Source organism: Enoplosus armatus, chromosome 1, assembly GCF_043641665.1.
Source record: "Enoplosus armatus isolate fEnoArm2 chromosome 1, fEnoArm2.hap1, whole genome shotgun sequence".
NCBI classification, from domain to species: Eukaryota; Metazoa; Chordata; class Actinopteri; order Centrarchiformes; family Enoplosidae; genus Enoplosus; species Enoplosus armatus.
Window position 1 is genome coordinate 5,867,492 of NC_092180.1, and position 22,818 is coordinate 5,890,309.

The window sequence follows — 22,818 nt, forward strand, 5'->3', positions numbered from 1 at the left end:
ACTCGACAGCAACTTGTCTTTCCAGAAACAACGTCCTGTTTATCTTGATGATCCACAGGTCTCGCTGTGGACCTACTTTCTGCCAAAGAAGTAGTTCCTGTGAAAGCTTTTATCCAGAGAAGCAGGGGCTGTTTCTACCAAGACACAATGCATTTTTTTCAGTGTGTCTAGCAGCGTACATTTCTTTCACCCCCACTGTGCCGAGATGTGGGCAGAAGTTTCAGAGAAAGTTATCTTTAGCGTCCCAGATGCAAAACTATCTGCATGGCTACCAGAGTTAAGTGATAAAATACTTTTTCTTTGTAATACAAGTAAACTGATCCTTAAAATACCCATACTGTTTTTATGATGTTATTAAACAGCACAACAGACATGTTTACCTGTGATGGGTATGATCGATGCTTAATGCTGCTGCTGTTCAATATGGACACTGAATAGTCAAACCACTTGCTAAAATAAATCTTCAACACTCTAAATGTCTTTTCTTTGCGACAACTTTATTATATTGCCAAAGCTGTACATATTCTATAAATACCTTTTCAAATACTGAAATACTTACACCTGGCATCTCATTTCATTTATTCCTTCTCGTTACAGCAGCTGGCTAGTACAACGACAGAGATGAGTTGTAATAATCCAGTTAAAAAAAAAAAAAAGTCCTTTTAACTTAAGCAGAGAGCTGTGTGCCATTCCCAAACCACTCGGAGATGCTTCAGATCGAGTTCTGTTGTATTTACACCGACGTGTGTGTGGTGTCATTCATTAATGAAACGGCATCTTCTCAATATCCTACTGATTATTTTCCTTTGCACAGTTAAATTACTAAAAATACAAGCATGTCAGAATCAAAGAACACCTTCCAGTGATATAGCTGTACCGATACACACAAACAAACAAACACACACACACACACACACACACTCTCACTGAAAGTGAATGGGCCAGCGATTGGACCAGATTCAACCGTTCCTTACTATCACAGAACAGAAACAACATTAAGACTCGATGATCTCCTCGGGGAGTAGATGACCTCAGCTTCAACACGTCTCAAAGAGCAATCACAGGACGCAAAACTGCTGCAGGGGGTTTGGAGGATTTTGTACTTTTGTCACAACCCAGTCTGTGATCTAAAAACAGGTGTTTTTCCTCGGCTGCTTATTGGGTGCGTTCAAAACCTGACCAAACAGTGCCGCTGTTACACCATGTTCTGATGTTCTCAAATGTGAATTTTTGCTGGTTTTCTGTGATAGTTAATTGAATTGAAAGACTCTGGGAAACTGCAATGTTTTTTTGTTTTTTTTTAACCATTTTTTTTTACCAAACGATTTATCGATAATGAAGATAATCGTTAGTGTGACCGCAGGAGGCACTGCTGCATGGATGTTCTCACACTTTTTGCCTGTGGTTGCTCTTATTATTCAAACTTTTAAATCCTTTAGAGAAATGACAAGTGGCTGAAAATATTTGGAGGCTACATTTTTTCCCCCTTCAATGTACAGTTGAGTCAGTGGATTTTTTTTTTGGTGTCCTTAAGTCTTTATAACTAGAGAAAGGCCAAAGAGATGACAACTTTTTTTGTTGTTTTTTTACATTTCCAGGTACAGGCCAACAGAGGCACAGCAGACGACGGGTCACTATTTCTGAAAAAGGCCACAAGAAAATGTGACCCTGTACCTGGAAATTGGAAAAAAACAAAAACAATTGCTAACCGTTTTAAGGACTGAATAACAAACCGACCATCCTGCTTATGCTGCATTCGCACAATGACGGCAGAATGAAGAAGAAAAGGAAAATGTCTCGTTAATCCCACTTGGGAGCACTCATAATATTCCATACTTTCACCACCATCCTGGTAGTCACGTCATATAAACAGCCTAACTTTGCTTCTTTTGTTGTGTTAAATATTTGAACTTAGCAAGTTTACAGCTACTTTTAAATTGTGTTACTTTGTGTTAATGTTGATTTTATTTCAATAACTGCTGGCGATGGAGGCTTTGCAGCCATTTTGCCACCAGTTTGTTGACACTTGTGTAGTTAACTCCATGTACCTGATAATATAAAACTCCAGGTACAGGTCAACGAATGTACAGCTGACAAAGTTAGTATTCAACAACCATCCTTCACATGGAAGTTTAAAACAAACTGCAGACCTTTTTTTAAAGGCTGAATAACAACATCGGCCCCCTGTGGTCACACATTTCTCACTATGGTGTAACGCCAGTTTTAGTCAGGTTTCCACTTCATTTCAGTTAGGCACCCAAACGTCGCCAAGAAGACCATCAAAAGTGCATCTAACATGACTTGTAGTGTGAGCAGATAACAATGACCTCTACCACAACATCTCCACCTGCTGCTGTTTAAAAACACCTGCTGTGACATCACTGATTGGGGGTGTGGCCTGAGTGCAAAATGCTCCAATGTTTGCACCCATAGAAAACAACACGGCCGTTTTTTGCCAAATGTGATTCGGAGTTGATTTACCTTTTTTAAAAAAACAAACTTTAAACAGTCATCTCAAACTGAAGTCATCATATTCACTTCAATCAATATGTACTATAAAAAAAAAGTTCTTTCTTACATTCTTCACCCTGTGAATGCCAGTTAACTTAAGAAAACCTGGCTCTGGCAATGGCTAACTACTTATTAAGTATTGCACATCTAGCAAATCAACAATTTGTAACATTTTTTTTTTTCAGAGAAATGTACAGTCAATATATGTATATATTAAATAAATACTATATATAGAAATATATATAATATTTATTTTTCATCCTCATAGTAACATGCAATTGATAACAGCAGACCACAGACAAGAAATTTTACAGTAGAACTAGAACAGTAATTCAGCCTGGCGGGCCGATATAGGAGAACACATCTGAGAACACTCACATTATTTTAGGGTTCAAACACTTTTAAGAAGCGTTTACATGCGGTGCTCCGGTGCAGTATACAGTAGCTTTTTCAGTATGGGACGTCCTGCACTACAAGAGGGTCTCTGGTTGTTTCACCAGTTTAAACTTGGACAGACTGGAACTTTACAGTAACCACATATCACAGAATAACTCACACAGTCATATGGAGATGGCTAGGAGGGGGGAAGCTACTCTGTAGTGAATGTCAAGGCTGTGCACGGGACCTGCATGCACTCTGTGCCTCGGGGCTATCCCTCACGTCTCCTATCGGTAAAAACAGTTGGGTCTTGGCAGCGGGAATAGAAGACTTTCACACTGGAGGAGAAGAGCTCAAGGGGAGTCACTTCTCCCAAGTTAAGGAGCAGGCAAACATTTAGCTAGTTGGTATGATCATCAGGACGACAGCGATGAGGGGTCGCAAGTATTTACACGACATCACGGACCAAACACGTCTACACAACAGAGACTAAAAAGGGTCTTAGGCTTGTATATACATGAGGAGGGAGCGGGCATTGTGTGCTTAGAGTAAAGTTAGGGATTGTCAGAAGTCTGTGGTTTTTAGAGCTGAGTTGCCATTTCAAGTAGAGAGGCACACCAAAGATGGAGGGGGTGAGAGTGAGGGGAGTGGACTAGCTAGGAAGGGGTCTTGGTGACAGAATCTTGGGTTTTCCTTCCGCCTCCTTCCCCTTCACTGCCGCCACATAGGAGAAAAGGCAGAGGACGGAGTAACAGATCTGATGTGCCTGCAGAAGGAAGAAATAATAATGAAATAATGAGCAAGACGATGGCTCCTCTCAGTCTGAACGCTGTAGGAACAACTTCAGTATTTAAAAAAAGGTACCCTGTGGAGTTTTTGACCAGTCATAATGTTTTTACGTGTGTTTTGTTTGTACCACACACACTGGCATCAGGAAGATACACATTCCTGCTGCCAGCTTCAAGATGCTCCACTCGATAGTTGGTAGCAGTAAAGCGCTAAGAAGTGGAGCAATTTACCAAAGACAGCTATCAAGTGAACATGAATGTAAACAATGCACAGTTAAATTCTGCAAATGTTTGTGATGAAAATGCTTTTAACATGATGGGTACACACAATGTGTTTTGGATGGAAACACTGAAAACACTGTAAACATAAAACTACGCAGGGCCCCTTTTAATATGTGTCCTCTTCATGATCTATTCTTAGTGTCCCTACGTTGCACATGTGCCTGAACTCAACTGATAAACTACTGATTGACCAGTGCATTGTAACGTCTTTGTAATGTAAGCTATTAGCACCAGTTAGCGCTCACAACAGAATAATGCTGGTGTCGAGACTTCGAAATGCGAAATTCCCCTCAGTGGTCACTTTACTCAAGAAGTTAATTATCATTAAATATGACGATCTGGTCTCTACAGCTGCTGAAACGTCCTCATTTAGAATGACCTCCAAGTTAAAGTGGAGCTACAGTTTTAAATGGAGATCATCTCAACATTTGCAAGGCAGCGTGACATCAACCACCAACAAAGCACTGTGTTTTCCTCATGATCGTTGCGATAGAGGATAAAATGATTGTGACTGCGATATCTTGAGTTGTCATAGTAATCACTGTCTTTTAGTGTCTGATAAGCCTTCAAATACACTGATATATTACTCAAACGAGATTTTTTCTAAACTGTCTGATCAACACCCACACCAACGCAGACCCTTGAGGAGACATAACTCATTACACTGAGTAAGACGAAAGGGCCAAACTCTCAAAAAGGTGCTGTAATCCTTTAATGACCAGAGGGAGTCAAACTGCTTCACTCTCAGTGATTAAGTTCACACATCCTTACACATAGGAAGTGTTCAGTGCTTCCAATGAGATTATGGCTTCAGTTTTCAGACTTAAATTCATGTTTGTTTTCCCAGAAGGGATTAAAATCAGACACAGTGTCTGACATGTTTACAGATACAAATGTCAAACTTTGTGAGGCACATTTCTGCTGTGCACACCTTGTAACTAATACTCTACATGCACTGGTAAAAAAAAAGGCATTGACTCTGACAGAAGAAGTGAGGACTCACCATGGGGGTCTTGTACTTGTGGATCACCACTTCTTTAGTTTCAGGAACTATGCCGGTGCAAGAGACAAAACAAAGAATTCAAAGGCAGCAGGAACCTCAATGTTTGAGAGCTTTGGGGGTTGGACTTTCAACAAGGTGTAAAATGGGATGTGGGCCAAGAAGAGTCCACCACAACAAGTCAGGACTTTAGACAGAGTGAGCTCATCTACTACTACTGCTGTTACTTCCTGGTTATGTTGAAACCAGCTGATTTAAAGTATAGCTAGAGTAATGATGACACAGTTTAAATGGGAAGGCAAAGTATTAAATCTGAGCTTGTGACTGTTGGTGAGACGTTCATGGCCCACGAAATGGACAAATAAAAACACACATGTCTTATAACAGGAGACTGCAAAGGTTGAAAAGTTTCAAATATGAAAAACAAAAGAAAAAGAAAGGACAACCTCCCCTCCCCAACCCCCTCCACCCCAGAGAACTGAAAGTTAGAAGACATCACAGAAAAGCAGCTACAAGAGGCCAAAATCCTTTGACCCAGGACCATGTCACTGTTCACAGGACAGACTGACTTTTCATTAGTAACTGTGAACCCATAGCAGAGATGAGGAGGCTGAGATCTGGACAGATGAAGGGGTCTGGGAAATGTTAAATCCCTCTGCTCACCCCCCAACCTCCACCCCTTCCCCTCAAAACAGTCCCACCAAAGATCTCCGCTTGCTGAGATACAGAGGCAGACTATCAGAGAAGGAAGACCACATGAGAGATGGAGTCTGGGGTAATCTCTCCGAAAATGAAAAGCAAGTGATGGAGGAAGCAGAGGAAAACTCAAGAAAAGAAAGATGAATCAATGAAAAGGATCGAGTGAGGAAATATTCTGCACGGAATTAGTTTGAATAAGAAAGGAGAAAGGTGACAACACTTTACCTGCTGGAGAATGAAGGTTTTCATAGTGGCAAAGATGAGGGCAACATTACAAAAGCAGCACAGAGACACGACAGTAACCCAGCCTGGTGCTCAACTTCAACCTCTGACCATCAATTACTGCCCTGTCATACTGTGAGTCATCTTTTTGTGATGATGATTTTTTTGTGTGTGTCAATGTAGATAAATCAGGGTTTTTTTCTGAATCTATCACAGCAATTAATCAGTTTAAGAGCTAAAACTACAACTTATTCTTAAGTTCAATTAATGATTTTAATTTTCCAGGAAACTTAATAGCGAGTCATTGTACAGCTGGGTCAAATATTTGTTGCCCTCATTTATTCATTGAGTCAAGAGTGTTGTTGTTGTGTTGTTGTGACTGGTAATGCTAATAATTTGAGGCTAAATCTTAAAAATAAATATATATATATATATATATATTTATTATTACTGTCAACAAATCCCAGGAAAAGGCCAAAACCAACTATAAATTATTCTGCCTCTTGTTAGTTTCCGACTTCCCTTCTCTGTCTGTGGCCCCGAGCCCATTGGTTCCTACTGAAGATCTGAATCTTTAAAAACAGGTTTAAAAAAAGAATTTCTTAAAACAGCTGGGTAGTTTTAAGCAAATATAACTCAAACAAGAGTCAATAGTGCACTTTTGGGGAACTATTTCCAGCCGTGGATGAATACACGTGTGGAGCTCCGGTGAATATTTGGGGCAGCAGCAGCACAGCTCATGTGGGACTGAGTCAAAATAAACTACAGTGTGTGTGTTTTCATAGTAATGAAGGAACATGTCAGCCAGTGTAACAATGTGGCTCACTGATGTGTTTTTAAGCTCTATGGCACAGAGGAACAATACTGTGCATCAGCCTTTGGATACTTTTAATTGGTTTTGGTCTTTTTATGGGATTTGTTAATAATATGAAAAATACAGAATATCAGCAAACTCATCCTTAACTGTTCCTCTTTCGGCTATCATGACATTTGCTTATATTAGATACATACTTTGTTTTCCCTAAAATGTCGACTTGTAAATGTGATCGAATCCTGTCGCACAATCTCACCTAAACCATTTTAACTGTTACTGTAAATTACTTTTATTTATTATGCATCTACCTCTACCACAAGAACAGACATTGATTCTTATGATGGAACATTTGAGTTTTCATTTCTACTTGTGTGAAAAAGGCAGCTGGACTTTCTGTCCTCACACTGTACAGACTTAATATTTCTCTCACCAACTGTCCCTCTTCTCAACTAAATGAAACGTTGCTCTAAACATCAACGCTACCATGTGAGTGAAAGAAAGCCACATCCTATGAAGAATTCATCACTCACTAAATCACCTACAGACATCAGTGTCTTAGTGTTCCTTTGAGGAGAGCGAGTATCCAATTTAGTGAACCCTTATTAGCTTCATGGCAAATGTATTGATGAGAGCTGAGTTACTGCCGTGCCAAGTACAGGCCTAGAATCAATAGATGGTGTAATTACCAAATTCCTCCAGGACAAAGACTCCCTTCACTGTATTGCACTTTTTAATGTGACTCAGCTCTATGAAAACCTAAAAACAAACAAAAAACAAACAAAACAAGACAGAACATTATTAACTCAACAACACTGGATGAAAAGTAAACACTTCATATTTAAAAATTAACCATGTTAAACTTGTTTTATTCAGTATGAAAGGTAAAAATAAAACAACTACACATGGAATGCAAGCTTTTAACAGCTAACGAAAGAAAAGAAAAGCACACTATGAGAAGTTTCCATGATCAAACGCATACATGGGCGACGGTTAAATGAGGAGAAATGCATTTAATCTGCTCAAAGCTCAAAACTAATCCATCATGACTTGTTTCATCAATGAAGTGTATCAGAACTGGAACATTTATAGTTATATTTGGATGTAAACAGCAAAGGTAGTTAAACAAAAAAAAAAAAAACATTTCTTTTTATGCTCAGAGATGCAATATGGCCCATATGATGCATACATGGAAGTTCCATTTAAAAATGTAGACAAGGACACAAAATTAGATTTGCCATACAGCTACAACAGTTGAAAGAAAAGATAGAGAAAACACAAAGGAAACCCAATAAGATGTAACTGCTAATAAGCAAACACAGCAGAGGTTGTGTACCTTCCGCTCCTTGCAGGGGGAGAGAGCATGGGAGAGAAATGGTTTGGATTATTATCGGACAGAAGAGCACAAACACTCGACGACACTCCGAGAGGGCGCTATCCACAGGAGCCTCGTACGGATTCAAATCAATAATCTAGCTAAGAAGTTACCAAAGCCAATATGAAAAAAACCCGTCACGAGAGGAATCAGCCCCAAAAACTAGGAAATAAGAAAAGGAAAAAAACAAAAAGAGGGCTAGAGGTTTGAGTAGGGTATTGAGAGCTGGATTCACCTTTGTTTTCCTGGACTTTAAACATCTCAGTCCCCCAGAGCCCTCCATGCCTCCTCCTCCAGCAACAAGGGCTGGCACCAACACCACTTGCTCACACAGCAGAACAGATAAATGAGGGCAGTCACTGATGACAGTAAATCCCGCTACGATGTCTGATGTCACCTGCGACACCATCTCACTGCAGAGATGCCCCGGGCCAGTCCCAACTCGATTTTATATTATAAATTATTTTTAAAAAAAGTCTCCTGAAAGGCATCCAGTGCTGAATAAAGCTCCTGCTGAGGGTTTGGTGAAAGTGTTTTACTCAAAAATCACGAAACTATCCGTGAGGACGTTTCATAAACTGATCTGCAAATACTCCCAATCTAACAACTGAAAATCGCTCATTCTAGAAATGTAGAAATGTTGTAATGTAGCTTCTATCTTAGGTTAATTGTTTTCAGCTTGCATGGTAATGAAAAAACTTTTCCAAGCGTGGCCCTCTACCCCCTCACAAAATGAAGCGCAAAAATTCAACTTGAGCCAAAGAGCCTGAGGTACAAAAAGCAGAAGCAGCTAGGAAAAGCAGGCAGTAATCATAACAGTGACTCAGTATAGTTAAAGAGTCGGTTCACCCAAATCATAAAAATATATTGCGTCTGGTCAAGCAGAAAGTTTGCGTTCTACAATGGAGATTAATGGAATTTTATTTTGATGCTCGCAGCAGTAAAAAAATATATTCAAGCCTGCATTGTCTGACTTTCTGGCCACTTTGGGCGAAGCAGAAACAAACTATAAACACCGATACAAATTAAAAGGTATTCACGTCAAACTTGTTCGCAAATAACATTATTTATTATCACATTCATTTGGAGTCCTGTGTCACTCCACTAGATCAATAGAAGTCCAATATTCACACTCCTTTAAGCTCTGTTTTGGTCTCCACCAACTCCTAAGGGAAATATCTGTCTCTTTAGCTGCTAAACGCTCCACTATATTCACCAGCTAGTCGCTAACTGTGTCTGTCTGCCATTTGGTGCTGAGCAGGTTAGTGTTCAGTTGGTTGCATGCTGCGGCCGAAAACAAAGTCACGAGAGCGCTGAGAGTGAACCAAAACAGTAAAGTCCCGAGCCGGAAAATCAAAATGATGAACTGAAAGACGTTAAAACAAAAAATTACAAAAGTATCTCTCAAAGGAGAGCATAGTGCAGTACAAGTACTTCACAGAGCAGATGTGTATGAGACAAATATCTCAAAGCCTGGACAGACTCAACCAAAACTGTCTGCATGGCTAGATACTACCACAGGTGAAGTGAGAAGATCTCTTTTTTCCTCTTGTAATTTGGGTGAACTGACCCTTCAAATGAGTTTTGCTGTTGAGAAATCAGTTTAAAACTGTAGGATGTCAGATGAGGATCTTTTTTTAACCTTTGAAAACACCTCACTCTTTTGTTTTGTTGCTTTTAAGATGCTCAATATGTATGACAGGTCCGTTGGCTGCAGTGGGTCTCTGGGTCTTTCAGCATGGTCACTTCTCAGACTATTCAGCTACAGCACATTGTTCAGTCACAGTGAACCGGAGGAAATATATATACGAACCCCCGACTATGACTACCTGCGCAGATGTGAAGACAACACATGACGATGTTCAAGGGTCCAAACTTAAATGTAAAAGTTGCTATTAAATAGCCAATTATTAATGAAAAGTCTTTGCTCAAGGTCATCCGTCTTACCACTGATGCACAACACACACACATTAACACTTCATCTCCTCCCACACAGTAAATGAACAATGAGGTTTGATCACCACGGATGAAGAAACTTGTGTGGAAGGATGTGTTAATCTTATTTTGGGAAACGCATGCATGTGAAAACACACACACAAGCACACACACACACACACACACAAACACATAAAAATAAAAGCAAATCCAAAAAAGCAAAAGCACAAACAGGAATTCTTCCTCTAAGGGAAAACATCAGGTGCGAGTAAAATGCCAATCAAACATGTTGTCAGTCATCGCTAACGTTTTGACTACGATTTGTTTCTAACGACAATAGAGGAAGACGTCACTAGATGAAAGGAAATGAGGCAAACAGGAGAGATGAGCAGAAAGGTGGACAGAAGTACGGGATGGACTCTTGACCATCATGAGTGATGGCTATTTTCATGCCCTTGTGTGAGATGAGAAGCAGTTTCTCTGGTGTGGTACTGGCCACTTACCTGGCTGTGCATGAATTTAAGGTTGATCCCTTCCAGTGTGACCTGCAGCAGTCCACCTTCACCGGTTTTCATGTCCTGGACAGGGAACTCTCCGCCCAGCTCCGGACCTGAAGGAAACCACATCTGAGTTTAGAGCTGGTTTGGATAATAAATTCCCCAAAGCCCCTCAAATCTCAACAGGCTGACTGCATGCAGATAAAATAAATATATTTACACAATGTCGGGATGTGGGGAAGGAACATTTCAGCTTGTCCTAGTTGTGGATTTCTATTTTTATGTCTTCAAAGACTCCAAAATACTCAAATAATATAAGATAACAACTTTAACAGAATTTACAAAAGGAACTCACAACACTGCAGCCACTGAACAACCATGAACAACCATGGTGCTTGTTTATTACATTACAAATGTTGAAAGGGCAGACTGGATGGCCATTTCTGAGAAAGCCAGAAAGTGCAAAAAAGAAACACAGAAAAAAGAACTCTGCATACCTGGTTTAATGCTTTGCTGTCTTGCTGCAGCTCTTTCCATACTGTCTTTTACACAGTAGTAGAGTTCACGACACTGGAATGCAAAGAGGAAAGTTATTTGAATTTCTAGCTCCTAAAGTGAATCAAATTACCGGATGCAGAGAGCTGCAGTTTCTGACCTTTTTGGTATAGAACTTGTTGAGCTGCGTCTCTTGGCCGTTGCGTCTCCAGAGACACAGCACCTTGGTCTTGGGGCAGTAAGTCATGTTGATGAGCTTCTCGTACCACCAGCGCTCGTAAACTGTGCCGATGTTGCTGCGAAGGACTATACAGTCATCACAAACCTGGACCAATGACGAGGGAAGTTTAATATTAGTAAAATACACACAAACTAATACTACTTCCATTTGTAGTATTAGTAAGACTTTGTGTACCTCCATGAAAAAGATGTCTCCTGTGGTATCAGTGCCAGCGTGTACAACAAACGTCTGCTTCTTGATGTGACGGCTTCCGCTGGGCCTGATGGGAAGCTCACGGCCGTTCTGAGAAAATATAGTTCAATACAAATAATTACAAAGGACGTACAGAAGTTGAACTAACTAAATGAAAAAAAAAAGGAGAGATATTCACCATGCTGGCCAGTTTGTCCAGTATCTCATTGATCTCTTGGCTGTATGTGAGGCCAATGTGGGACTTCCCCATCAGACGCCTCACTTTCTTCCTGATGTCATTTTTGTTCAACTAAACAAACAAAAACATCCACAGGGAACAGAAGATATACTGTAAAAACCTGGCAAAGATCAAGAGCTGTCCTACGATTAAAATGACAAACAGGCCTCCGTACTTTCAACATTAGCATGTATGCAATCATATTGTGCAACAGGGTGGCCAGAAGTCTGTCTTCATCATCCTCCAGACGCTTGCGGTCATGTTCTCCTAGTGACAAGTATCTGCGTTGACAAACAAAACACAGAAAAGCAAATATTAATAGTCCAGGACCAAAATTACAAAGTTACAGCATCTAGTAACTGTGAAAAATAAAACTAATCTAACCTTTCAATCATCTCCTGAGGGCCCTGGTCCATACCCATGCCCTCACGCTCCAACATCACAGCATCTAAGTAGGCGTCCTCCCAGAACTGCAGCTGGTCCCACAGTGTGGAGCGCTCCTTACCTGAACACATGGAGACAGTACACATGTAGCTCCTTCATTATTTCATCAACAACAGAGCTGGTTCCATTCAAACACAAACCAAACCACATGCGGTCCCAAGCGTACGTTCTTTCATACCAGCTAATTTAAATACATTTGTAGAAAAAGACTCTCTGACATGCACATTATAACCAAAATGACTCCTGCAAGTTATTTAAAAAGATAAATGTCTATGGGCATTTATTATACAAACTATATATCCAACTATTGCATTTTTCATGCTGCTTTCCACAGCTTGGTTGTAAGTTACTATTACACATAGCAAGGCTTGTTGTATCATAACACTGTGCTGTAGGGAGGTTTGTGATGAAGCTCACAACTAACAGGTCTAATAAAACCTTTACTTGAATTCTTTTGATAGCAGCTGTCCTTTTTTGTCCTTAAAGGGCCAACATAGCCACACAATTACTGAAAACATAAACAAACATGCGTGACAACTTTAAGGATAAAAGAAATAACACAAGATGCAAAATAGGAATCAAATATTTCACTTATAATACATAACATCAGTGGCTGAGCCAGTTTAATTTTCCCCTCGGACACACGACAGAAACTTGACATTTCCCAATCTTATTTACCAGCTGGTGGCTCGTTTGAGTGTGCTCAACTCATAATTACATTTCTGACAGCACTTGAAGGCAACATGCACTCATCCAGTATGCAAACCCATGAAATGTTAAGCTTTTAGGTCAACATGAAAGTTAGTCAGAAAACTGGGTGAAAATGTAGGTGAGCAGAAATTAAATTAATGTTAAAAGTTTGAGCAAAAGTGAATGAAATCAAACACATGTTGCTGTCTTTGATCTCCCCGTGAGGCAAATTCTGCAGCGCTGCTTATATTTCCCACCCCTATCTCATGTGAAGAAACACACAGATGTGCAGCTCACCAGCGGACAGGAAAAACCCACATCACATCAGAGATTAAACACAAAGCTAGTCCGTGTGAACAATGAATACCCCCCCCAAAACACACACACACACACAGGAAAAAGGGCAAAGGCAAGAGATTAGCCCTACTTAGAGAAAAGGTTTCCATGGCAGCATCCTCTAGTTGATCCCAAACGGAGCTCTTATCGCGGCCTGGAAGAATTTCCCAGGAGGAGCAGCAGGAGGGACGAGAAGCAGCGAGAGCAGGAGGGGGTTAGGCGAAGAGGTGAGCAGGTTTAATGGCAAAAACAAGAGCAGAGCGAGGCGAGAACCGCACCAGAGGAACAAAAACAAGGACAAACGGAGACATACCACGCTCATTTACTCTGTTATTTATAACCTATAGTTTGAACTTGTACACACAGTCAAGTAGATGAGCAGCGTCATTACTGTGGTTTGTGGTGATGAGGTTGTGTGTTTACGATCTGTTTAAATGTAATACCGACTTTAAGTCCATTTTGTTTTACGTTTTAAGACTGTAGTTTAACATAGGTCAAATTAATTCAATTTTGTTTCGTTAAACATACAATTAAACACTAGTAATTAGTTTGCGGCAGCTGCAGTCATGACTTACCACAATGCAAATAAATATTCTCAAAAAGGGACCAATCCAGCCTGTTTTTTCTCTCTCTTCTTCCATTCGTTTAATATTAATTTGGTTAATTCTGCATGCATCCACTTTGCCAAACCTCAGACAGCAGCAATTTCCCACTTCACTCAGTAGTAATTCATCACTATGTAAAATTGGACAATTACATTATGTCAAGTTACATTAGGAAAGAAACATCAGGGTTTAACCGTTCACCTTTTAACATATGTTAAAGTTCACTGTTTCATAAGAAACATTTAGCATTACACCACTTCTAGGAAATCACATGTCTGACTTCTGCTTTCTTCTCTTAAAAATAACCCTTTCCACGATTGGTTAAAGTTCACTGTGGTTACATTACATTATAACACTTTCTTTACATTAGTGGAAGTACTTTGTAATGTTTGAGGTCGCTTGGTTATAATAATATAAGATACTGTTAGTAAAGTAAGGCAGGAAAATCTACAGTGACAGAAAAAGTAAGAGAAGATCCTCAAATCACACTGCTACGTGTTTTTAAGAAGACAGGAAGGAAACATTTTCTTGAAATATCAGAATAATTGTCAGTTGGTTGAGACAACTATAAGAGAAAGTAGAGAAGTAAACCAGAGAGCAGAACATACCCAGCAGGCCTTCACAAAGGTAAATCCTCATACTGATGTCCTCCACGGGCTGAGCAGGCGGCCCCTTTGCCATAGCAAGTACATCTTTTGCACTTGGTTTCAGAGTGTGGGTCTTTCCCTGCGGAAACAGGACAAGGTCATGTTTGTAAAACAACAGCTACAGTGGGACAGCTACAGTACTGTAGATTATTTAGGTTGAATACTGTCATCATAAGAACATAAGGTCTAATAGGTACTAATAAACTCAATGGCTTCCTGTTAGGAGAAATGAACAAAGGCTGAGTGTTGCAGTCCAGTCTTTTAATAAGCAATCGACTAATGAAACTTAATTTATACAGCAAGTAACAAATCTTAACACTGTTATAGAAATGGATTCTCAAACTATCAAACAAAGCGAACTTGCATATCGTTTACACACTTCAAACTACTATTAATCCACCTGAGCCGGTCTGGCCTGGTCCTCAGTACGGTAGTCTAAATAGGAGGGCTGTAGAACTGATGTCAAGACCTCTTCCTGCACAACGCTATGGTGTTAGGCCAGAAGAGGAAGGTTTGAGTGAGAAGGGATTTTCCATACGTACAGTTTTCCAGACCCGAGGTGCATTCAGAGACTTTTGAAACGTAAACAAACGTTGCTCTCATTTGAAGTGCTCTCACCTGTTAACCACCATTTGAGCTTTAACGCACCACACACATCCAATAGCTGGATTGCTGACAGAGTTCATTCTTGGCAAAAGAAAAATACAGAAACAATTTTCCAGGACATTAAGCTTTCTCTCATTTTCAGGTGTTTTTAAGTAGTGGAAAACTAGTCTGCAGCCTTCCAGTTTTTAATAGTGTGCATGGGAACCCTGAAATAGGCACCTTCTGTGGAGCTTTACAAGTAATTCATGACTTCATAAGTTCAAATAGAGTGAGTCTGCGATGAAATCATTAATTTAAGTTGGCTATTATCTAAAGTAAGAACGGTATAATCTACATATTTCACTTATAGTGAGTTTTATACTTACAAACACTTGGCTGGTGGCAGGATTGGTTTCAATCTCGCTGTCAGAAAGAGTCCCTCTGGACTGATTTAAATGAGCTGCAGTTCTCCCACCGAGGCCGTCTCCCGCTGTGCTGCTCAGGTCACTGTCGGCTCCAAGGGTCTCTCCGGAGCTATTGCTTATCTGAAAAATGAAATTTCAGGTGTGAAAACAATACATAACTTTCACATGACATTCAGAAGGTTTGGTATACAAGCAGCTTTTGGCATTCATAATCATGGTTTGATAAAATAGTTTGAAATCATCTTATTCCACACAGTCTGACAGCATCAAATATACATATCATGGTTTCTGTCAGCTTGATCCAGCCCTTCATTGAAGTTATATGATTTTTACACTACATGACGTATTCTAACGCAAGACTCCTTTTGCCCTTGGTCTACATGAACTTGGCCTGATGAAGGAACGAAACCAGTAATCAATAAAGTGAGTACAAGTGATGGACAGTGTGCGGGATTGTTTTCTTTCCTCAAAATTCAGCCAGACAAATTTGGTATCTTTGAACATTTTAGGGTCTCTACTAGAATTGAAAGTAAGATTCTTTGGGTTTTAACAATGTTTGGCTGCACACCATGAGTTTGTAATGACTGGCACTAGCTGGTCAGTAAAGAGTACATATGTTGTTGTATGAAATGATCCATAACCTAACAAAAGTAACAACAACCTCACAGTCCTCAAATAGAGTGTACTAACAAGGATATGTCCAGCTTGTACAACAACACACAACTAACAATATAATGAACAAGTTTTTCCTTGTTCATTATATTATCGATGTGTCCTTAGTTTTTGAAGGGAAAAAGACAAGGAAAAAAGATTTTAAATGGTTTGGACCAAAACTATCAACCTGGAATCAACAGTTAATGTTGTGAAGAATATGTAGCTGGAATAGATGTGAACAAAGCGCTTAATATCTGAGTTGGCAGTGCCCTACCACTGTGCTAGCCTCTGAGTCCTGGCTGGTACTTCTTGTCAGGATCGGTGGCTCAGAGCTCGTTACAGACTCTGTGTCGCTCTTCTGCAAACCCAAAGGAAAAAACAAAACAAAAAACAGAGAAGTCAGTGGTACCGTCAGTCGTAAACTTAGTGAAAGTGAAATGTGCTGCACGCACACAGTGTTCGACTGTGATATCATTTTTTTGTCACCACAAAAACAACTGGTGAATCACATCCCCCTATTCACACAACAATACTCCATGAACAAACCTGAGATCCAGATGTGACACTGAGGCCACTATCAGCACTGATCTGTGATTTCTTCTCGTCTGCATCAGCCACCTGGGGGCGCTGCTGCTTTGCTCCTTCAGACCCTGCAGGGCAGAAATGATTATCAGCATGTTTGGGACTAGATTATTCTTCTTGCCTTACTGAGAGTCGCCTCACTCAAAGCCACCACAGCACAGCAACACTGATGCTAAAGTGCCAAAGCATCTATTTAGACACTGCGTTACACTTGTGACACAGCAAAGCATACAGTATAACACTATTCATGTATGTCACATTATTTTAATATCTCAAGAGCATTAAGCTGCCTCTAGCTAAAAATACAGGGTGATTATGATACATCTAATCTAAAGAGGTAAGAAAACTTGCTTCATTACATTTTTTCACAACTTTCTGTATTCAATGCTGGTGTTTAACTGAGTAGCGACAGATGAAGTTTTTAAAGACCAGACAGAAGTTACAAAAGGGGCAAGCAGAGAGTGCCGTAAAATTGAGGAAAATGTTACAAATGAAAACAAAACTGCAAGAGCGCGACATTAAGTCAATGCTGCAAATGTGGCCCAAGTTACACCAAAAACAACCAACAAACACAGGCAGTTAGGCATGCAGACACACTGGTGGACGGTAAAGGAGACAGTTTCAAGTGTGATTTGTACTTTGTTATTTATCACCTCAGTGGGTGCAGACATGGTGACAAGTAGATCCTGACACTTCCTTGTTTTTCAGTCTTTTGTGACACTTAACTTTCGCAAACCATTCAATAAAGCCTTAAAATGTGCCAGCAACTGTGTATTATTGGCTGTAAATACAAAATTTACAGCGAGCCACTTGAAACTGGAAAAAATACAGTTAAAAGAGCAGGACAGGGCAGCAGGTTCATTTCTGGTGTCAAGGAAAAAAAAAAAACACACTAGAAAACAAAATGGCATATTGATTGAGCACATCAGTAATCCTTTATGATTTTATTATAAATGCTGTATAGGATTATATAATGTACCTATTATTCGCTGACAGCACTGAGGAAAAAAATGTTAAAAAAATACTTGTTTTATATCCCACCTTGTGAGCTACAGGTATTAGGTTAACAAAACTGAGATTATTAGACATTACATTATTTTAAAACTGGCACATAATGTTGTAATGCCTGCTGGAAGAACGTACCAAAACATACCAAGACTGGCTGATTGATTAAACACAACATGAAATATTTTCTGGAATTAGAACAAGTGTGTAATTTCTCACAGAGCTGTATCTGTGAGAAATTCTGTGACCCTAGTTGCCATATAGCAAATGTAATACCACTTGAGGACACCAACACTACTGCAAATAATAATCCAGTATCATATGCAGTAGGTACAGAACTAGAACATCAGTTTGTCCACAGGAAAATGCATTCTCATTTTCTGCTGAAATTACTCTGATCCACATCTCATATGTAATAAATAATCAATCCAATGTAAAAATCTTGATTTTATAATCTCACATCAAGACTCTGATGGCTATATTTCATACGATTATCCATTCTGACATTATTTTTTAGGAGCACTCCGTTTCATTTATTCATGTAGAAAGACACTGGTGAGTTTGAAAGGGTGGAGAGAAGGGGTTGGAAAAAGGTCAACAGCTGAACACCCCAAATCTGGTTTCTTTTTTTCTGGTGTGTGAAAAGTCTCTTACTCTGTGGTTTTTCCATAGCTTTTTGCTTATCCTGGTGCTTGCTCCACAATTCTACCCAAGATGCATTGCAAGCAAGGAGAGAAAGACAGAGAGAGAGTCAGAGAGCTGGTTGAAAAGGCATGTATGGTGGATGAGCATTAAAAACAAAACAAAAACAAATAAGCATTGAGAATCTGTCATTACTGAATGGAGGTGTTTTGTAATGTTTGCATGTAGCTGTGCTTTAATCTGGACAAAATGAAAAAGAAGTATTTTCTTTATTTTCTTGTCAAGTTGGATCCACTGTGTGTAACAGCTACTAAGGTAACATTACAACACACCCAGAGCTCCTGGCCCAAAGTCCTGGAGAGCCACACAGTGACGTCAGAGCGAGCTTTGGCTCTGACCGACAGGCCATCGATGTCATCGACTGCATTTGTCTGGCTCTCCAGAGCAAAGGTGAGAGAGAGAGATGGCTGATTCGGAAAAGAGCATGGGATGGGGTTTGAGAGGCCGACTAGCCAGCAGGTGAAATGGAGCAGTTGCAGAAGCCGGGATGCAAGTGTCACAGCATTCTGTAGAATTGAAGGTGCAACTTCTAACAGGAAAAGAAGGGGTGCGGGTAGGAGAGGTGTCAGGGTGGTTGACTGAAAGTGTCCCCCGTATACAGACCCAGAATAATTCTCGCAAAATTAAATGGTAAAGAGATTATTTAGGATTTTCTAAGTCAGTTGGTTCTTTGGCGACCAATAGAAAACACTTGTGAACACAGTGAAATTTGTCTCTTTACTGGGACTGTTTACTGGGGAGTGATGCTTCCACCCTCCATGCTGAGAGCAAAGGGAGCTGCCATTTTCTACAGCACTCCTCGCAGAAACCTGCAGTAAAGGCAAAGACGAGCACCGATTGGACTATCGATGTGCATACCTCTGGTTTCCCTCGTCCACTACTGCAGATTTAGGTATTGGAAGACCAAAACAAAGACATGCAGTCAAGGTGCTAAGAGGCTGACAACATAACTCCAGAGAGGAGGCAAACAGGGGCACAGATGCTTAAGGGAGGGGGGAAAAACACACGCAGTCCAGCCTGGAAAACAGGGAAATATTCCAGACACTTTTCAATGCTACTTCATATCTACAATGGGGACATCTTAACCAAATTGTGAATTTCTTTTTAAATCAATTCTTATTTTTGAAAATCATTACCAAACACGGAAATACCACTAAAGTATTTGGTATAAAATCACATGAGTACATTTTCACGACAATATTGATTTTTCTTTTTTCTTTACAAAGCCTACTCCTGTGATTATCACCACTATTTCAGGTCAAGTGTGTGGAATATTTCAACACCTGTAAGAATCTGTCTGGGACAAGTGAGGGGATCTTTCTTTGAGACGGTTGGAGGAGGGGGGTGGGAGACTGGTATTAAGGTTGATGAGCTTGTAGGGGACGGGGTAGTGGATCTCACAGTGCACATGCAACCGGGGCTTCAGTGGTGTACACACCAATCGAGGCAATAAAGTTCTCCTCGTTCAGACTCCGGGTATCAAAATGGCGGGCTCCTTTGCCCACTGTGTGGTGCGGCAGCTGCAGGTGTGGAACATTCAGAAGGCCCTGAGGTCTGGCAGTCTCCATACGACCAGAAGGACTCTCTTTACTCCCCGGGCTGCCAGCACTGTCTGTGGGGCTTCGCTTGCGTTTTTCTGGGTCTACCAAGTCACCAAAATTAAGGGGCCAAAGACAAAATTACAAGAGAGGAAAATTTGTGGAGGTTTAAACTTGGAGAGGATTAACAGTATTAGACAAAGAAGGAAAAACAGTGACGAGATCTAAACTTTACAATTACAGTTGATGTTTTAGTGAGTCAGCGTCTAGCATGCAGCTTAAAGGTTAATATAAACACAATGCAGAGACATGGACAGCGTTAGTAGCACAGGCCCACTGCTGTTACGCTTCTCAGCACAAAAAGTATTTTAAAAATCTACTTCATATAAATCACACAATCCAGCAGTAAATGTTTGCATTGCTGTGCTAAACGTGTGGGACGTACCTTTGGTTTGATAATGTGTGCGTGCTATTTCCAATAAGCTGAAGACACTGGCCATTCCTCCGAGGCCTGCGTTAGTGTAAGAGTGCTCCAGACTGGACACTGTGCACTTCAAGATGTCCAGCATGCCTTTGTACACCTTTCTGCTCACCTCCTGGAAACAAAACATAGTAACAAGGTTTATAATGATTTCAACAGGACAGAAAAAATACAAGCGACACTACAAGCCCAAATTTGTCATGGTGCAAGTACTTGCTTGTTGTTCACATTAATTATAAAGTAACCTACAGCTGCAAAATGGCACTTTATGCACATTCAAATTAAATTACTGGTAAATATTTTGATAATTGATGTTTGAAAGTTTTAGTAATTTTTCAAGCAAAAAAGGCTATTAATTCAAATTTGCTGATCAAAAAACAAAAAACCTGGAAGAAAAAAATGATAATCAGTGTGCTGCCTCCGATAAAAAAAATGCAGAAAGTAATTTACATTAGTGGTCTAAACATTATAGTCATGCTTTTATTCTTCTGGCTTTGTTATATATTATATTGTGTATTTCTTGGCACAACAGTTTACAGTGGAAAGGGTGAAAAACAAGTATCTCACCACATCACGTATGATCTCTTGTCTGGCGTCTTCCTCCGACTGGATGGCTCTGTTCAGCTTACTCAGCACAAAGACACGAAGCTGCTCGTTCTCCAACAGGCGGCGCACTTTCTTCATGTTGAGCCAGCCGACTCCCTGACCGTCCAGAACACTCTGCACCACTTCCTTCAAGAACTGCTGGTTCTCACTGAATGAAAATAACACAGTTTCAGTCAGATGCAAGAAATTACACAACACTTGATGCGGAACACAACAGATACACCATGATGAAATAAAAGAGAAAAGTTGCACATTTGAAGAATTCATTACCTCGTGTTGTTGACTCGACCCTGAGGAGAGGGAGACTCTCTCTTCACTGTTGGACTGTGCTTGATTACTGAAGACTTCTGGTCCACGAGTGCTCGAGGTGCACGTGCGCCTGGAAAAAGAACCAAAAACAATGAGGTTTCTGAACACCACAGAGCGAGAAACCCCAAAATAACAAAACAAAAACTGCAAACTACTAGGTCACTAGACAGAAGAGCACTCAGCAGAAGTGGACTGGACACACACAGAGGCACTTGCTCACCAGGAACTGTAAATCAGGACAGGAAACAACTTTCAAACTAGTCTTTTTTTTAAGCTACCACATCAAATAGAAAAGAAAGCATCAGTTTGTGAAGAGGACAGACACACCAGGAATCTACTGAAGGTTATTTACTGCTGAACAGACAAATTACTGGGGCTGCAAGAGTCTATTATTACAACAAGAGAGGTGAAGGACAAATCAAACAGGGACACACACACACACACACACACACACACACACACACACACACACACACACACACACACACACACAGGAGTCCAAATGGTGCTCTTGGTGGTGGCATCACACATTAGCAGCATAGACATGTGAGGTCAGACGGAGGATAGTGTGTACAGCAACTGCACATCAGTGATATCATGCATGACAGGAAATAAAGGGATGAGTGGATGGCAAGGAAACGGAGCTTCACTACAACGTCACAAGCTGACTCATATTAACACATTGCCGCAACGCTGTGGGATGCTCGGCATCTACGAGTGAACTACTGGTCGGGGTTGGGTCAATCATTCATCATCAAAGAGCCTAAAAAACATTTCGGCAAGTCTATTTATTTTCTCACTCAATTGACGCAAATGAAAATATATATATGAGACTTGACCCAAACATGATCCACTTGGGTCCGAACTGCTGCAGCATTTAATGAAACTGGACATTAATTTATCTTGTGGCAGAAGTCCCTGTTTTTTATACTGTAAATATACCTTAGATTGTTTACACTGCTATTATCAATCTCAAAGATGTTGCACATTCTGTCATCTTGGGACAAAATAAATTCCCCATATATGATTTTTGAAAGCTGTGCAGACACAGTGAGTTTTTTTGTGTTAACTCACACTACCCGTTTTAATTAGCCTTTCTGCACGGCCTGAATTTTCAACTTCTATGACTCAAATTGTACAGATAAATTGACTGGACAGGATGGACGCTCACATTGAATGTAAACACGATTTGTAACAACTCCAATCAAATTTATTCAAAGAAGACGGCCACATCCTCAACAACTTAGACAAAAAGAGAGAAACACATCAAGGAAAGTAAGAAGAGACAGATTTCGCAGATTTCGCAGGGTTCGCAGATAGCTAGAAGACAATATGGTGTCTGTTCTGCAGTGAAGTTCAGATTTATATCACAGATTTATCACATGAAATACTCCTCCAGTAATATTACAATAAGCTCACTAGAGTTTTTAACAGTTTGGCAGTCATGTGGGAAATCGGACCGTGGAACTGCTCAAACTGCAAGATAGCCAACTAAAGTTTTGGACACAACAAATCGAACGACAGCCATATTGTTGATCGTTAAGGCAATTTAACAGGCGTCGTGAC

At 40.3% G+C, this 22,818-nt stretch overlaps 1 protein-coding gene across 10 annotated transcripts in view; it reads right to left on the reverse strand.

Annotated features, from left to right (window-relative positions):
• Positions 1-2,777: 2,777 nt before the first annotated feature.
• madd (MAP-kinase activating death domain) overlaps positions 2,778-22,818 on the reverse strand; it is a 45,618-nt gene continuing 25,577 nt past the window's right edge. For 2 of the 10 annotated variants that reach the window (XM_070901818.1, XM_070901817.1), the window contains 21 exons: positions 21,214-21,322; positions 20,905-21,091; positions 20,302-20,452; positions 19,757-19,960; positions 18,271-18,321; positions 16,576-16,667; positions 16,316-16,387; positions 15,337-15,495; positions 14,327-14,444; positions 13,205-13,267; positions 12,028-12,148; positions 11,819-11,924; positions 11,605-11,715; positions 11,409-11,516; positions 11,154-11,318; positions 10,996-11,068; positions 10,505-10,611; positions 8,028-8,036; positions 7,381-7,450; positions 4,963-5,009; positions 2,778-3,655 (listed from right to left, as the gene is read on the reverse strand). In XM_070901818.1, coding sequence (XP_070757919.1) covers positions 3,542-3,655; positions 4,963-5,009; positions 7,381-7,450; positions 8,028-8,036; positions 10,505-10,611; positions 10,996-11,068; positions 11,154-11,318; positions 11,409-11,516; positions 11,605-11,715; positions 11,819-11,924; positions 12,028-12,148; positions 13,205-13,267; positions 14,327-14,444; positions 15,337-15,495; positions 16,316-16,387; positions 16,576-16,667; positions 18,271-18,321; positions 19,757-19,960; positions 20,302-20,452; positions 20,905-21,091; positions 21,214-21,322 — 2,237 coding nt within the window. In that variant the 3' untranslated portion in view covers positions 2,778-3,541. Of the gene's footprint in view, positions 3,656-4,962; positions 5,010-7,380; positions 7,451-8,027; positions 8,037-10,504; positions 10,612-10,995; positions 11,069-11,153; positions 11,319-11,408; positions 11,517-11,604; positions 11,716-11,818; positions 11,925-12,027; positions 12,149-13,204; positions 13,268-14,326; positions 14,445-15,336; positions 15,496-16,303; positions 16,388-16,575; positions 16,671-18,270; positions 18,322-19,756; positions 19,961-20,301; positions 20,453-20,904; positions 21,092-21,213; positions 21,323-22,818 lie in introns of all 10 variants that reach the window. The other 8 variants (XM_070901812.1, XM_070901814.1, XM_070901822.1 and 5 more) reach the window with 6 other exon arrangements.